A 16,584-nucleotide genomic window follows, 5' to 3' on the forward strand; every position below is an offset into this window, starting at 1 on the left:
CTCGGAGTCCTGTGTGTCAGCCAACTGTCCCCGTGACACATGTATCCTTTGACACATGTACAACGAGTCTAGAGTGACTACCAACCCTCATTATGCAAATAAATACATCCGCCATGGCCATGATGCGTTTTCGTTGTAATGTTCTTAAAATTGGCACATGCTGTAAGATATGCTGCTGTCACACCATTTGAACGTTTGAAGAATGATATTAAACCAGGCACTTCAGGTGAGATGCAATCTTTATGATATCTCATAATGCGTCATTATCACTTATCGTCATGATCTTATATGACAGGGCGCATCACGCGCAGTTGTTTGAACGTCAAGTAAAGACGCACATAGCACATACTGTCTCAGTTTTCATTCAAGATCATTCAAGGCACAACAAGCATACGAGATTTCTTTGAACAACATCAGTGACAAAAACCAAGATGATTTTGTTCATATGTATTTATTTGTTGTTATTATCGCCATTCAAAAAGAATGCCAATCACTAAGCTTCCTCGTGCTGATCACACCACTGATAGCAGGGCGCCACCGAAATACGATGCACTGTGGTAGATATCATAATTGTTAGTAATCTCCACCCACACCTGTTCCCCCGCCTCCAGATGGTCGATAGTTTGAGCAGAAGTATCCACATCACCAATACTTGACCCTGTTTCCATGTAACCAGCTGCCATGTTCACTCCTCCAGTCTTTTTTATATAGACGTACAAGGCAGTGTTGGATCCCCCACCCATTTCAAGCTGTGTCCAGAACATGTAGGTCCCATTGACTGGTGCAGTGAACTTCCCTGTGTGGATGTTAAAGCCAGAGCCAGCGTTGTGGTTGATCAAAGTGAATTGCAATGGGGTTTTAGCAGGTGCATGGCTAGGTGGGTCATGTGCTTGGAAGGCGACACCTTGGATCTTTGTTGCTGTAAAATACGTAGTGCTTGATTCATTTAAATGTCTGTGGAGACAAAGAGTTTATGCCCACTGAGAAATTCCTTTGTTGACGTTTCTGGACACGTCACTCATTTAAATACGGTAGTTTGTTTCCTTACATCAGCACAAACAACAACAACAAACAACTAAACAATTCTCTATCCGTTTGAGGATGATAGCGAAAAACATCATCGGAAGAATGCCAATTTCTCATGGTAACGCCATGTTTTGTTTGTTTGTCGTTTAACGCCGCACTCTGAACTATTCCAGCTATTTGACAGCGGTCTGTAAGTAATCGAGTCTGGACCAGACAATCCAGTTTTTAAGATCATGAGCATCGATCCACGCAATTGGGATCGATGACATGCATCAACCAAGTCAGCGAGTCTGACCACCCGATCCCGTTAGTCGCCTTTTACGACAAGCATAGTCGCCTTTTACGGCAAGCATGGGTTGCTGAAGACCTATTCTATCCCGGCGTCTCGACGCGGCCTCTTTATCATGAGGAATATACACTTCATCATCAGGTGAATTAATGACATGAGGCAGAGAACATATATATGTATCTGTAACGACAACAACCTATTCTACCCCGGAATCTTCACGGGTCCCTGAGAATGTCTGAACAAGACAACCTGTTGATTGATAAATGGTCGTGGGGGCTTGGCCACGGATATGTAGACTAGATATGTTTTACAGGCTTTGAGGAAAACTTGTGACAGCTGCAGAGATCAATGATGTGTGATATATATGTTTAACTTTGGTAATTGTGTAATAAACCACTGATTAGACATTGGACATTCGAAATGATAGATTATATGTTTTAATATATTCTAAAGGCATAATAGAGTTTCCTGCTCACCGGTCATTTGAGAAAGCTGCCGCAGAGACCATTTGTTGTCCAGGGTTTGGTTCTCAACATCAGACATGTTACTTTGCAGACTTGAAACTTCCGACGAGGTCAGACTGAGGTTGTTCTTCATCATGAGGACATCCGCCTGTAATGTATTTATCTGTGCCGTGTTCAGCTTCACATCATGACTGATGACATCAAGCAGCGTCAGGTTCAGCGGAACATCACCATGAATGTTACCGTGTGGCATGTATTTCAATTCTGTTTTTATTGCGACAAGCTCTTCAGAAGATGATTTTAGTTTAGCCTCCAGGGTTTCTACGCCATCTTTCAGTGATTGTATTTCAGCTTTTGCTACCTCCTGTTGTGTCTTGCTGGTCTGTAAATCTGTCATTGTACTCTGTAGTTCTGTCTGCGTGTTCTCAAGTTCTGTCCTTGTCACCTGAAGATCTGTTTGAAGCTGTGCAGTGGTTGTCTGGAGAATAGCCATATTCTGTTCCAATAGGGAGACGTGACTCAAAAGGCTGGACATGTCAGCAGTACCGTCTGGCTTTGACATGGGCAGAATGAGTCCAGAAAGAGACCCAGCCAGCAAAATACACAAAAACACAACCGCCAAAGCCATGACAACTTGCATTTAGTTGGCACACTCTCTGACAGTTAATCTTACAAGGTCACCTGACAGGTGCGACCATCTCGAGATAACGGCTATAACATTGCTACACATGTCTATTTCATCGACTGATGTTTCTGAAAGTTAGTGAAAGTTTCGAATCTAAAACGGAATCGTTTCTAAAAAAAAAGACTGTGTAAATAACTAAACGTCAATGCATGCTTGCTTACTTTTAACAATTCAACACAAAGGTACATTTTGTCCTTGAGCTACATGAGATAATCTAGACAGTACTTTGTACCTAACACATACCTATCACATGAAAACTTTCCAAGAGGTAGACAGTCGTCCATATAAAGAACAAAAGTTAAGATTGCTTGGGTGATATCACTCGTTCCAACAACTGAGCGTCACCTGTGCAGATTTTCAAGCAGATGTTAGATGTTAAGTTCAAATCAGAATTGCGTATGTGTATAAATTTTATATAGAGAGAATAGAGAGATATCAAATATATTAACGAGTGTCACAATACCCGAAGTTGTGGAAGTTTGTTGCAAGATCCATCGGCGAAACAATGCCATGTGACGTCAGCCTAGCAACAAGGTTGCCGGGGTCATCGGGTGTGCATAAGCTCCTCTCAGTGATTTATCATCTCCACACGAAACTTGTTTCGATAGTACATAAGCACGCCTTTTTGGTATAACACAATGTGTGTTACATCTGCGTGTTTATTAAACGGGTAGTCTCTTAACGGAAAGTAATAAATCACTTGATCTCACCCAAGCGATAGCCAGTTTTGGATGATAAATGTATATGTGTTCATTCAGATATGATAAAGTTTGATTTTAACTTTGTCAGTCCCCGTGCCAATCACCCTGTCAACCTATTTTCTGAATATGAACTTATGGAACAATTTGCACCAATTTCCTGAAAGGTGAAATATTAATGGAAACTGATTTTTTTTATGAGAATGTTACGTCAATTAAAATTCCCCTTTCTGCTGCTTTCAAGTTCAGGAACATCCGTTCTTTATTCTAATTCTAATTCTAGTCGATACTGTGACTCTTTATGCTTGTAAACCCATCCATCACCAAACGTTGCTAATGTCATTTTATTTCTTCCAATGGCATAGGGTGTAGTCATGTTCTTACTTTGGTAGTTCCAAATGTTTCTGGAGGAGGGGCAAAAGTCTTCCAAATCAACAGTATATGGCCTTCATCCTTTCTTGTGATTATGGTTGTCTCATCTTTGGGATGCCCCGTTATAATTCTATTGTTTTATTATTATCAGTGGTTGCTCTATACTTTCGCATTTTGCTCTTCAGGGCAGAGACTCATAACTACGTTGATAACCTGTAGTCAGTTGCGCTTTGGTGAGATGTGTTTTATGAGTATAACAGTTACATCACAGAGTGTCAGCTTGACGTGAGAGTAAGCTCCAAAGTCATGCTGGTCTTAGATTGGGAGTTCGCAGCACCATACCCCAGCTTGTAGGTTTCACTGAATATCTAGGACCTGAAAAAAGAGTCAGTTTGTCGTTCCCTAATATTAAGCGGACATGCCGTGATATCATCCAAATTTGGTGTTAAAACTCACTGATTTGTACATGAGCCAGTTACACTGGTAACTACAAGTCATCGTGGTGATGTAATGGATAAATATTAGGATATATTTTAATTTCAACCTGCTCATATTCAGTGATGGAACCCTCAGTCATGGAACTGTGTCATCTGGCAGCACAAAGACCTCACTTTAAAATATTAGGGTTGGCCCGGATACAATTGGGATATAATGACTTCGGGGTAAAACAACAATCAGTCCATATTATCAAAAAATGAAAATACATATATTCAATTTTGCAAAACGGAGACCAAAAATCAGTCCCGATTGCAACAGACTGAAACGCCATCCTGGTCAGTTCTTCTACGGGGATAGCCTAGGCCGGTTCTCCTCCAACCCAACTGAAGAGGCCAGATCTTGCCTTTGCTTTCTCTCCAACCAATGATTATTATCCTGGGGCCAGCTCTTCTACTCTGTAGTTGGTACAATGTACAATGTGTGTCGCCCATTTCTGGTGTCCCCCGCCGTGACATTACTGTAATATTGCTAAAAGCAGTGTTAAACCATACTCATTCACTCACTCACTCACTCACTCACTCAGACCTTACCTAGGGGGATGAGTGATACTTTCAGGATTATTCCAGCAAATCATGGCGGGACACAATGGTAATGGACAACACACATTTTACCCATGTGGGGAATCCAGCATGGGCATCTACAAGGCTACCCACTGCCCCTCATACAATTAAGTAAGAATACCATGACTAAATTTTATTATTGAAGTAGTTGTTAACAATACATGATGGAGGTCAAAATCAGTCCACCGATGGTAGGGTGCCACCAAAATAAGATTCGGTAGGGATGTTCTTCCGTGGGTCAGATATCTTCCTTGTTGAGGTGGTAGACAGCAATAGCAGAAGCATCAACGACATCAATTTGCGAGTCGGTTTAGACCCATCCTGCTGCCAAGATTAGTCCTCCTGACCGCATGATGTAGATATGGATGGCTGTACTTTGCCCAATCATTTCCACTTGTGTGTAGAACATGTAGATTCCACCACTGGTGCAGTGAACTTTCCCGTGGCCGAGCTGTAACCAGCCCCAACGTTGTAGAGAATACCACTGGCTAGCTAGATCCTGTAGGTTGAATGCACCATTTCTGGTTTTCAATGCTGTATAAAAATGAGGTAAATGCCAAAGCATGTCACGGGATACAATAAATATGAACATGAAATGAGACACTGAGCAAGCTTGGTCGTTCGAGATGTATCGGATGGAACAGCTTCTAGAAGGCTGGATGTGCCTATATATAAGAGCAACGCGAAGGGGATCGATGCCTTTTACAAATTTATGGCGTTTTATCTACTTGACAAGTGCGGTTTGAATACTGATATGAAAACACCGAATTCCCGCCAGCTTCAAACACTATTCACAGACTATTCAAGACATTCGACAGTGAAGTTACTTATTGCCGCAGCTACAAATTTGACCCCTTTTGTGATTGTAAACTTAAAACTGATTCAGTAAAAAGTATTGATTCCTCATTGATCTTGTGACCCATTAAGATCCGGGGTAGAATAGGTCTTCAGCAACCCATTCTTGCCATAAAAGGGCGACTATGCTTGTCGTAAGGGCGACTAACGGGATCGGGTGGTCAGGCTCGTCATCGACCCCAATTGCGTGGATAGATGCTCATGATAATTTGAGTGGCAATCAAGCAGACCGCCGTCATATAGCTGGACAATTGCTGAGTGCGGCATTAAACAACAAACAAACTGGTGTTTCAAATGGGCCCTATTCTAAATGAGTGAGTGAGTGAGTGAGTGAGTGAGTTGGGTTTAACGCCGCTTTTAACATTATTCCAGTTATATCACGGCGTGTCTGCTTAATGTGGGAGGAAAGCCCGAAATGTTGTAGGTCTTAGACGTTTACCACTTCGGTGAAACCCACGAGCACGGGTATGGTGCTGACAAACATAGAAACATAATCGGGGTGAACCGGGATTCGAACTCACAATCTATTCAGAGTACGAGCAGTGGCATTCTCGTCATTCTCAAACTGTTCCAGTTGTTTTGAAGAATTTTGGGCAAGCTCCTTTGTGTATTGAAGTTCCATGTTCTGAATGAGCTATTTGTGTGCAGTGAGGCCGATCACAGATGATGTCTTTTGGATGAAACTGTCTGCTTCTCTCTTTATGTCATGTAAAGACACTAAGAGGGTATGTAAGTCCCATGTCATTCGAAGTATTTTTCTGCACACTAGGCTTTTAAACGTAGTATCTTCGTACTGTACGTCCCCATGGTCCCCAGTATGGTGATCTCCCTTCAGTTGCTGACGATTTCTAGCCCATTTTTATATTGTGGTGTTCATTAATGCTTACTGCCTTTTACTATTCTCAACTAGTTTTAAATGAAGTCTGTGATATTCTAGTTATTCTACTGTCCTTCGTTGACAGCTTTTTATTCAGTCTAAATATATGTATCATAAATGTATCATAAATGTATCATCAATGTATCATAAATATATCATGAATATAACTTCTCGTCACGATATGGCTGAAATATTGCCCATGTGACGTTAAATAATAACTCACTCACTCACTCATGTAAAGAAATGTTTACCAGGTATAGTTGTTTGTCGAACATCCTGACATCTGACTGTACCGCATTCAACTCCACATCCTGGCTGATGGAATCCAGCGCCGTCATGTTCAACTGGCTTATAGTTTTAGGGTTACCTCCTTTCAAAGTGTTCAGTTCCGATTTCAGCAGGGCGATTTCATTTGATCACGACCACAATTCTGCCTTCATGGTAGCTACATCACCTTTTAGAGACGAGATTTCAGCAGCTGCTGTCTGTTGTTGATTCTGGCTGGTTTGTAGGTCTGTCTGCAGCTGGGCTGTGGTTGTTTGGAGACTGTGGACGGTTTGTTGTAGGATGGACCAGACTGGATATGTCGGCATGGCCTACTGGCTCCGTTAGAATGAGTCCGTACAGAGGTACCAAGAGCAGACCACACAGAAATAGAACCGCACCAGACATATCTGGTTATGTTTACATGTACCGATACACCTGTCTTGTCTCTCATTATCTCAGAACAGGAACAGTGAGTAGGTGACTCATTAATCCGACCATATGTGGCATTAGTGCATATCTATGGTTTATGTTACACGACTTGTGAAGATCCGGGGTTAAACAGGTCTTCGGCGATCAATGTTTGCTGTAAAAGGCGACTATGCTTGTCGCAAGATACGACTTAAGGGATCGGGTGGTCAGACTCGCTGACTTGGTTGATGCATGTCATCGATCCCAATTGCGTGGATCGATGTGCATGACGTTAATCACTGGATTGTCTGGTCCAGACTCACTTATTACAGACCGTCGTCATATAGCTGGAATATTGTTCAGTGCGGCGTTAAACAACAAACAAACAAATAAAAATATGTTTTGACACATTCAAGTTTTTGGTGTATGACAATAGTCCAATGTCATCAGTAATATCGTATTTCGACTGGGCGGTGGGTCTAGTGGTGAAAGCTATCGTCATGCCGAGTGTCTGCCGGGGTCCATGCAGGAAGCTAAGGTAAGCTTAGTCCCCATGGTCCCCAGTATGGTGATCTCCCTTCAGTTGCTGACGATTTCTAGCCCATTTTTATATTGTGGTATTCATTAATGCTTACTGCTTTTTAATATTCTCAACTAGTTTTAAATCAAGTCTGTGATATTCTAGTTATTCTACTGTCCATCGTTGACAGCTTTTTATTTAGTCTAAATATATGTATCATAAGTGTATCATAACTGTATAACTTCTCGTCACGATATGGCTGAAATATTGCCCATGTGACGTTAAATAATACCTCACTCACTCACTCATGCCGAATGCCCGAGTTTGTTTCCCCACATTGGTACACTGCGTGAAATCCATTTCTCGTGTCCCCCCGCTGTAATATTACTGGAATATTGCTGACAGCTGCGTAAAACTCACTCACTTACTTATCTTGACTTCAGCTTATATATACATGTATGGGCTACATAACTGACCTATTGAAACTACCAAAGAAGGACATTCCAAATTTCAAACATATACCAACCAGGTCAGTGATTAGATAATATGATTTTGTTAAAAATAGGGAGTTCTCATCAGTTCTAAGAAACAAAAGATTTAGCTATTTAGTGGGTGAATATCAATTTAATGTAAATGGTATGTCAGTGTCAATGTCAACACTTAGCTTTCTAATAAGCTATATCCGCCGTGCGAATCTCCAGCCACATGTATGTGTCGTGGAAGGTGGCCAAATGGATCAGGTGATCAAGATCGGTGACGTCATTGGTCGCTGTGCAGAGTTGCGTCCCTTGGGTACAATGGTTCGAATCCCGGTTCGGCTCGATTATGTTTCTAGGTTCGTCAGCAACATACCCGTGCTCGGGGGTTTAACCAAAGTGGTGAAGGTTTGAGCTTTTCTCCAACATTAAACTGATATGCCGTGATATATCTGGAATATTGTTCAAGCGGCATTAAACCAAACTCACTCACTCACTCGCTCAATCAAAGCGGCGTTAAACCAAACTCACTCACTCACTCAAAGCGGCGTTAAACCAAACTCACTCACTCACTCACATTTCTTACCAATCAACCACAGAAAATACCTGGAGGAAAGGAAGATTGGAAGTTTATGCGTGTTTGAAGGACTGTTTATGTGCATATTTTACGCCCGTTTTGGTTACTTTTGTTTGTTTGTTTGTCTTTTTATACCGCACTCGGCAATCTTCCAGCTATATGACGGCAGTATTTAAATAATCAAGTGTGGACCAGACAGTTCAGAACTTGAAATCATGAGCATCGATCTAAGTAATTGGGATACGGCGACATTCATCAACAATGTCAGCGAGCCTGACCGCCTGATCCCGTTAGTCGCCTCTTACAAGCATGCGTTGCTGGAGGTAAATTCTAACCCTGATCATCACTGAGTTTGTGATATGTTCAGGAAAAAACACGCGTACGGGGATTTGGTTGAAAATGTAGTGAGTGAGTGAGTTGGGTTTAACGCCGCTTTAAACAGTATTCCAGTTACATCGCGGCGTGTCAGCTTAATGTGGGAGGAAAGCCCGATATAACTGGAATACTGTTAAAAGCGGCGTTAAACCAAACTCACTCACTAACACTTCTAAGAGACCTGCCTCACTTCTATTTCACAAAATTCAAATTCTTGGGCGCGGTTTCTTGTAGTGGAAGCACGCAATGAACAACCATTAAAAATAAATCACTTTGCCATATGTAAAGCCATTGAAGGTAATTGTGGTGAGGTGAAGAATGTTTCACGGCTCTGGAGCGGCTCTCTTTTGCTAGAGTGTGCACGGAGACAACAGGCTATTAATCTTTTAAAATGTACCATCTTTGCAAAGACTCAAGTTGTCTCCGAACACCGAACTTTAAATTCGAGTCGGGGGATCATCCGCGACAGAGCACGTTGTCTGGCAGAAATGTCTGAAGAAGACATTCTTGAAGAACTAAAAGGACAAAATGTCACGTCAGTGAAACGTTTCACTAGAAAAGATAGAGAGAAAATTGTTCCAACAAATACATATTTGTTCACTTTTTCTCTTTCAACCATTCCCCAGTCTATAAAGGCAGGCTATTTAAACATTGGAGTGGAGTTGTATGTCCACAATACACTCCGGTGTCACAAATGTCAAAAATTTGGCCACGGCTCCAAATCATGCGATCGTCCGACTGTTTGCCATCGTTGTGGTAGCAATCATGATGGTTCGGACTGTACAGCAGACCTCAAATGTATTAACTGTATGGGCCAACACGTAGCGTCATCCAAATCCTGTCCTTTTTGAAAACGTGAAAAAGATATTTTGACTATCAAATGTCAAAACAGCATTTCTTACCTTGATGCTAAAAAACTCTTTGATAGCCGGACACCTTCATCAAAACACTCCTATGATGCTGCTGCTGCTGTTGCTGCTACGGTCTCTCGCCCTGCAACCAGTAGATCCATAGATTGTCAGACGGACTTGACTTGGACATACTCTGAACATCTGGTGCCTATGACTACAACATCCGAGAGTCAGACAAATCATTCCGTCAATCCATGTGATATAAACTGACGTCCAAAAGAAACTTTACCAGAGTTTGAAATCACTCTTGCTCAAAAACAACAAAACATACATGCATGAAGTAAAGTGTATTGAGAAGATCTATATATCAACATAATCAACACTGAAAATGACAATCATACTGCGACCGAGAATGACGTCAGAGACCCCCCCCCCCCCCCCCCCCCCAAAGTTGGGTGTGGTACAAAACTAGAGCTTTCAGAATCATTGACAATAGGCAGAGTACATAAACAATCGCTCACGTTATGTAACAAGTCATTAGTAGCGTGTGTGACCACCAAATGCCTCAATACACGTAAAAACTCTTCGACACACAGAAAAAGTCAGTCGTCTGATGAGGTCACGTGGGATTTGACGCCATTCTTCTTGGAGGGCCAAGATCAGTTCTTGCCGGTTGGTTGGAGGGTGTGGTCGTTGTCGAACACGACGATCCATCAAGTCCCAGAGGTGTTCTATGAGGGACATGTCGGGTGAGCGCGCAGGTCACGGCAGGACGTTGACGTTGTTGGCTGCGAGGAAGTTAGTGACAATTCTGGCTGTATGTGCGCTAGCGTTGTCATGCTGATAAATGACACCACGTGGCTGCTGTTGGAGAAATGGTAGGACAACTGGACGAAGGATGTTATCCATGTAACGTTGAGCTGTCAAGTTTCCGTCAACGAAGACCAGCGGTGTCCTCTCCTGCCCACAGATCGATCCCCACACCAAGACACTCCCTCCACCATATGGTACGACCTCCTGCACGCAACACGCCGCCGTTCGTTCACCCCTTCGGCGGTAAACACGGTAAACACATGAGCCCTAAACACACAGAATCGACTTTCGTCAGTGAAGACAACCCTCTGCCAGTCACGTCGTCGCCAACGTCGTACAGTCCGGGGCCATGTCTATCACAGACGACTATGTTGCGCTGTCAATAGCTGTCCTCTGTATGGTCTAAAAGTCCTGATTCCATGAGCCCTGAGTCTCCTGGCCACTGTCTGTCGACAAACCCTGTGACCTAAGGCATTTGTCGCCGATGACGTCACTGTCAGGAAGCGATTTCCGAGTTCCAAGGTACGCAAGTACCGGTCATCATGGGGCGTGGTCACGCTGGGTCTGCCTGTTCTTGGCCTGTCAGCGGTCCGCCCTGTCTGTCTGTAACGTTGCATCAAGTTGGTAATGGCAACACGGGAGCAACCGAAGGTTCGTGCAATATGGGCGTGGGTGGCTCCCATCTGTACCATACCCAAGGCTCGTTCACGTTGTTCGACTGTGAGTCTTGGCATTTCTTTTGTGTTTTTTTTTTATCACTGTGGATGTCTGACTTGCTGTTGCAATCGTTTTATACCCTTACCCGCACGTGCATTTGCAGTTGTCCGTGGTGCAAGTGTTTTTCACTTTTTCGCGTGTTATCTCGCAAACATGTAACAGACGATTAACATTTTCTGCATACACTATTGTTGTATTTAGGTTATGTGTTTTAGATAGACTTCATCGAAAAAAAAAATATACTTTGTCTGAAATTTATATTTTCAGTTGGTAAAGTTTCTTTTGTACGTCAGTTTATCTTCAGCATCTCAAATTGTGACTCAGGCTGTGGCCCCATCTACACCAACTCCTGAAATACCAGCTTCTGTAATGTCAGCTACAAACAAACCATCAACGGAATTAAAAAAAAAAAAAAAAGTAAAAAAAATACAACAAAGATCCCTACTCTCACTGAAACATCTGTAGATGTTCATAACTTCTTCGAACCTCTTGAGATGGATGTTATCCCATCTTCACACCACAGCAATAGTGGTGACTCATCTTCACATTCACGTGAGTGATCGCCAATAGAACCACCATGAATCATTCGAATCTAATTCAATGAAATTGCAGAGGAGTTAGGCACAATTTGAATTAACTGCAGTTATTCACAACAGATATTTGTCCATCAGCAATTTGTTTACAAGAGACGTACCGCATAAATACAGATAAATTTGAATTAAGTCAGTATAGTTCCTATCATTCCTTCTCTCCTCCAGGAGATAAAGCTACTGGAGGTGCTTCTATTTTGGTGCATCTTCACGAGGCAAGAGAGTTAACTGACTTTTATAGTCAGTTAACTCACTTGCCTCGGGAAGATGATTTTGGTGCGGCGGGGCGTTGTTCACAGTCCTGTTCCGCTTGACACAAATCTGCAAGCAGTTGCAGTTAGACTTACACTGCATATTGCCTTCACACTTTGCTCCTTATACATTCCTCCTTCTTCAAATCTTCAGCAAAGTGATCTACAAAAACTATACGAACAACTCCCAAAGCCCTGTGACATCATGGGTGATCTAAATGGGCATAATCCTTTATGGGGAAGTGCAGTCATTAATCAGAAAGGAAAAGTGATCAAGGATTTTGTACCCGATAATGATCTATGCATCTTTAATGATGACTCCGACACGTACTTACACCCTGCTTCTGGCACATATTCATCTCTCTAGATCAGTTTCTGACGGATTCAGTTTTGTTAAACGAATTCTCCTGGTCAGTACCCCTCACACACACACATACACACACACACGCCACAGAAGTGCATTTATCCTCACCAACACTCAACACAAACATTACAAGTGTAATATTAATCACAAGCAGAAATACTACTATTCGCAAGCATAATAACATACATGTAGAAAATCGCACATAGAATTAAATGAGTGACAAGCGTCTTTGGAACATTTGATCGATCAGCTTACAAAGAGTGTAACACCCGTGTTCACATCTGAGTGATGTAATACATTTCTCGGTTGAAGATAAGTTTAAGAAATCTGGCATACATTCACACATAGCGTTCATTACATCATAACGTAAAACATCATACCTGTTACAATCAATTAAAAAGTGGACCTCAGTCTCTACTGAGTTAAAACAAAAAGGGCAAGTTCTATCCTGGAGGGGGACAGGGGGACGACTGTACCTCATTTTTTCAATGTTAATGGGGAGGTTGCCACTGCGTAAAAGTGCCAAATATTTTCTGGTGTTTCTATGGATATAATTAGTTAAGACATAGGGCTCGGGCGCTAGATCCTTCTTAAGCAATCTATAGGTCCTCAGCTTATTACCATTAGGGTTTTTAGCATCATGCCACAGCTCTGAAAACCAAGCAGTTTCATCCACTTGAAATAGTTTTTGCTTAATGAGAGGGAACTGACCACGTGTCATCGAATGGACATGGATCAAGTCGACGACGTTTAAGTTTCTAGCTAGCTTGTAAACTTCCTTTTCCCATGAGCGCCCTCTTTTACTTGACAAAGCATGAGTGATACGGGGCAATCTTGTAATTTCCATACTGTTAAGGCGGAAGAATAAACGAAACACTTCTATGCGTTGCTTAGGGACACATGTCTCCCCTGGCGGCAACATTTGACGCATTACGTCTGAGCCCCCCCCACCCACCCCACCCCACCCCAAAAAAAAAAAAAAAAAAAAAAAATAAATACATGCATACTTGCTATGTTTTGCAGAGTTCATACATCCCCCGGATGGAAGCACCATATTGCATGATAGGTGTATTAGTATAATTTGCTAAGTAAAACCACCAGCATCAAAATATTTTGTACAAAAAACACCAAAGGCTCGACGTGCCTATTTAGCCAGTTCATTAATTGTGAACTTGAGGTCCATGTGTTCGTTGAGCCACAAACCCAGGTATAATTGTTACTGTACTTCAAAAGGGTTTCGCCAATGGAAAAGTTGGTTGTGGCGCAATTTGTGTTTGTAGGCCTAAAATGAACAATCTTAGTTTTTTTGGATTAACTGTAAGTCTCCACTTTTGACACCATTCACAGACCACGTTTAACATATTTTGCAGTTTGTCCTCCGTGGGCGCCAATAATAAACTATCATCAGCATATAACATAATACCAATATTTAAATCATTTACGTCAACACCACAATTCATGTTTTTTTTATATTGGCCGCCAGGTCGTAAATGTTTATAGAGAACAATAATGGAGAGACAAGACATCCTTGCCTTAGTCCCCGTGGGGACTTAAACCAGGGTGAAAACAAACCATTTACTCTCACAGCGCACGTCACATTGTTGTATAAACTTTTAACAGCTTCAAACATTTTTTTCCGTTTATGCCATTTTAAAAATATTTTTAACCATAAACAATCTCTGTTTACATTATCGAACGCCTTTTTCATGTCAATAAAACAGCAAAATTTTAAATGTTAAAAAACAAACCAATCTTCTGGGTGCACAGATATCGGCCTGGAATTATAGAGGTGAAACGATCGGTGTACCGGTGCATCGTGAGTTTTCATTTGACGATACGACACACGATTCGTTTTTGTCTGTATCGATTTTAGACGTAGACTTGCTAGAATAAATTATTTGCTACTCGTTTAATGACCCCCACCCCAGCGTTTTTGTCAGTCAAATATTGAAATATGTGTTGTAATTAGCTTTTCAAGTTCACACTAAATACGCGGGCACGGGTGGCCCAGTCGTCTAAGGCGCCGCGATTCGCTGTGCAGAGTTGCGTCCCTTGGGCACGCCAGAAACCTATGATTGTGGGTTCGAATCCCGGTTCGCCCCGATTATGTTTCTAGGTTTGTCAGCACCATACCCGTGCTCGTGGGTTTCACCGAAGTGGTAAACGTCTGAGACCTGCATCACTTCGGGCTTTCCTCCCACATTAAGCTGACACGCCGTGATATAACTGGAATACTGTTAAAAGCGGCTTTAAAACAAACTCACTCACTCACTCACTCACACTTAAAAGAGCTGCTACGGGGTACAGAACCAGTCTCTCTTCCCCGCCGACCTAAAGTCGTGGAGGGTGACACACAGGGCAAGAAGTTGACCGAAAAACATTACCTGGTGTGTCATGGGCTGTAACGTGCATTTGCTTGAATCTTTCAGATGCTATTTCACATATCCATTTATTTTGCTAATTTAAAAAAAAGTTTACATATAACTGGGAGTAATGGTTAACACTCCAAAGTAAGACTTCAAAGAATAGTAATAAGCCCCGTGGCCAGAGGGATAACGACTAGAGAATCAATAGCGAAATGTGATGCCTCGTACAAGGGTTCGAATCCCAACTGCGGAAAATATTTTAAGAAAGTTTATGAGAAGATATAATGTATTTAGGGATTAGACCCATAATACCCCTTGGATTTTGTGTAAGGACGATTTTTACGATGAAGAATAACCCGCTTGGAGATGATGTCACAGGATGTTTATGAAGAGTGTAGAAAGCGAAGAGAACAAATTATACCACTTCACGTTTAATAAGGATATTTTATATCTGTCAAGCGTATATTTAAATAGAATGAAATACTGTCAATCTTAATTAAAACTGAAGCGTCTCCAAATTAATGCAACCTGCTGCCAGTTGAATTTAAGGGAGATAAAATTGCTTCCGTGAGGGTTACCCAAGATGTATTTAATCGAACGTTAATCCAATCTAACAGCAATGAGAACCGTTTATTGACGCTGAGTAGAGTACTCCCTGTCATATCTGATTATTCCCATAAAATGTTAAGTAAAAGTATTTTGGCTGCTTTATAATACGAATCCCTTGCGACTGACCTCAAAGTCCCCGCAAACAAACAAAATATGCTTGACATTGAAACTTTCATCACAAGAGATGCATTTAAGGAGGTTCATCTTCGTGGGGTTTCGGCAGATGTCCATGCATAATCCGACTTTGGTCAATACAACATCGTCTCAACGTGATCTCACCTTGAATTCCTTGACAACCAAGTGGGTATTGGACCGATTATTGATTTGAGTGGTTGTTTATTTCTTGTTTAATATCAATAAATCGAATTCTTGAATATTGTCCAGCTAGGACAATATTCAAGAATTCGATTTATTGATATTGAAAAAGTACATCGATTTGATAAACATGTAAAATCGAAATCGAATTAGTGATATTAATAAATAAATTATTGATGTAATACATCAGAAAATAAACAGTAAATAGTAAAAAGGCGAGAGAAAAAGGGGTGAACAAACTAAAAAAACAATGCAATCAGAAAGAATGAATGAACGATTGAATCAGAAAAAGCAGGACTAAATATCCAGTTACCAGAAGGAAACGATTGAAGTATAAAAGTTCACTTTACATTGTGGATCATATATTTATAATTCATATTAATTGTGACTCTAATCGATAGGTTAAGGCAGCTTGAAATTGAAAGGTCAACGAAACCTAACTATGACGAGCTTGTTTGCACAAATTGTTCAGACAATAAAATATGAAACGTTTGATGATGCTAAATATTACAAGTATCAGACAACATGCAGAAACAAAACAACGGCTTCACAGTTACAAACCCACGTCGCAGGCTATGTGCATGTATCGACCTGTTTCTGTTCAACGTAGTAAACACAGTAACAAAAATGAACCAATCAGCTTCCAGAATCTCGATTATAGCGCGAAATCAACTTTGACCTCAGGAGACCCCGCACGCGTGGGTCAGCTGTAGCCAATCAAAATGTCCTATTTCTGTAGTAACCTACAATTTCGCGGGTAA

At 41.5% G+C, this 16,584-nt stretch overlaps 1 protein-coding gene across 1 annotated transcript; it reads right to left on the reverse strand.

Moving 5' to 3' along the window:
* Positions 1–445: 445 nt before the first annotated feature.
* On the reverse strand, positions 446–2,440 carry LOC139448086 (C-type lectin domain family 4 member F-like). Its single transcript, XM_071229598.1, has 2 exons — positions 1,792–2,440; positions 446–919 (listed from the first exon to the last, which is right to left on the reverse strand). Exons 1-2 carry the CDS (start codon positions 2,417–2,419, stop codon positions 513–515), a joined length of 1,035 nt encoding a protein of 344 aa, XP_071085699.1. The 5' UTR covers positions 2,420–2,440; the 3' UTR covers positions 446–512.
* Positions 2,441–16,584: the final 14,144 nt, after the last annotated feature.

Source organism: Haliotis cracherodii, unplaced genomic scaffold (assembly GCF_022045235.1).
Source record: "Haliotis cracherodii isolate W230 unplaced genomic scaffold, xgHalCrac1.p SCAF_7, whole genome shotgun sequence".
Taxonomy (NCBI): domain Eukaryota; kingdom Metazoa; phylum Mollusca; class Gastropoda; order Lepetellida; family Haliotidae; genus Haliotis; species Haliotis cracherodii.

Bases quoted from the DNA above. Each gene is read 5' to 3' on its own strand.
- LOC139448086 (XM_071229598.1), bottom strand. From the start codon at position 2,419: ATGCAAGTTGTCATGGCTTTGGCGGTTGTGTTTTTGTGTATTTTGCTG. The intron at 920-1,791 runs GTGAGCAGGAAA...CGTATTTTACAG, and splicing joins GCAGCTTTCTCAAATGACCG to CAACAAAGATCCAAGGTGTC.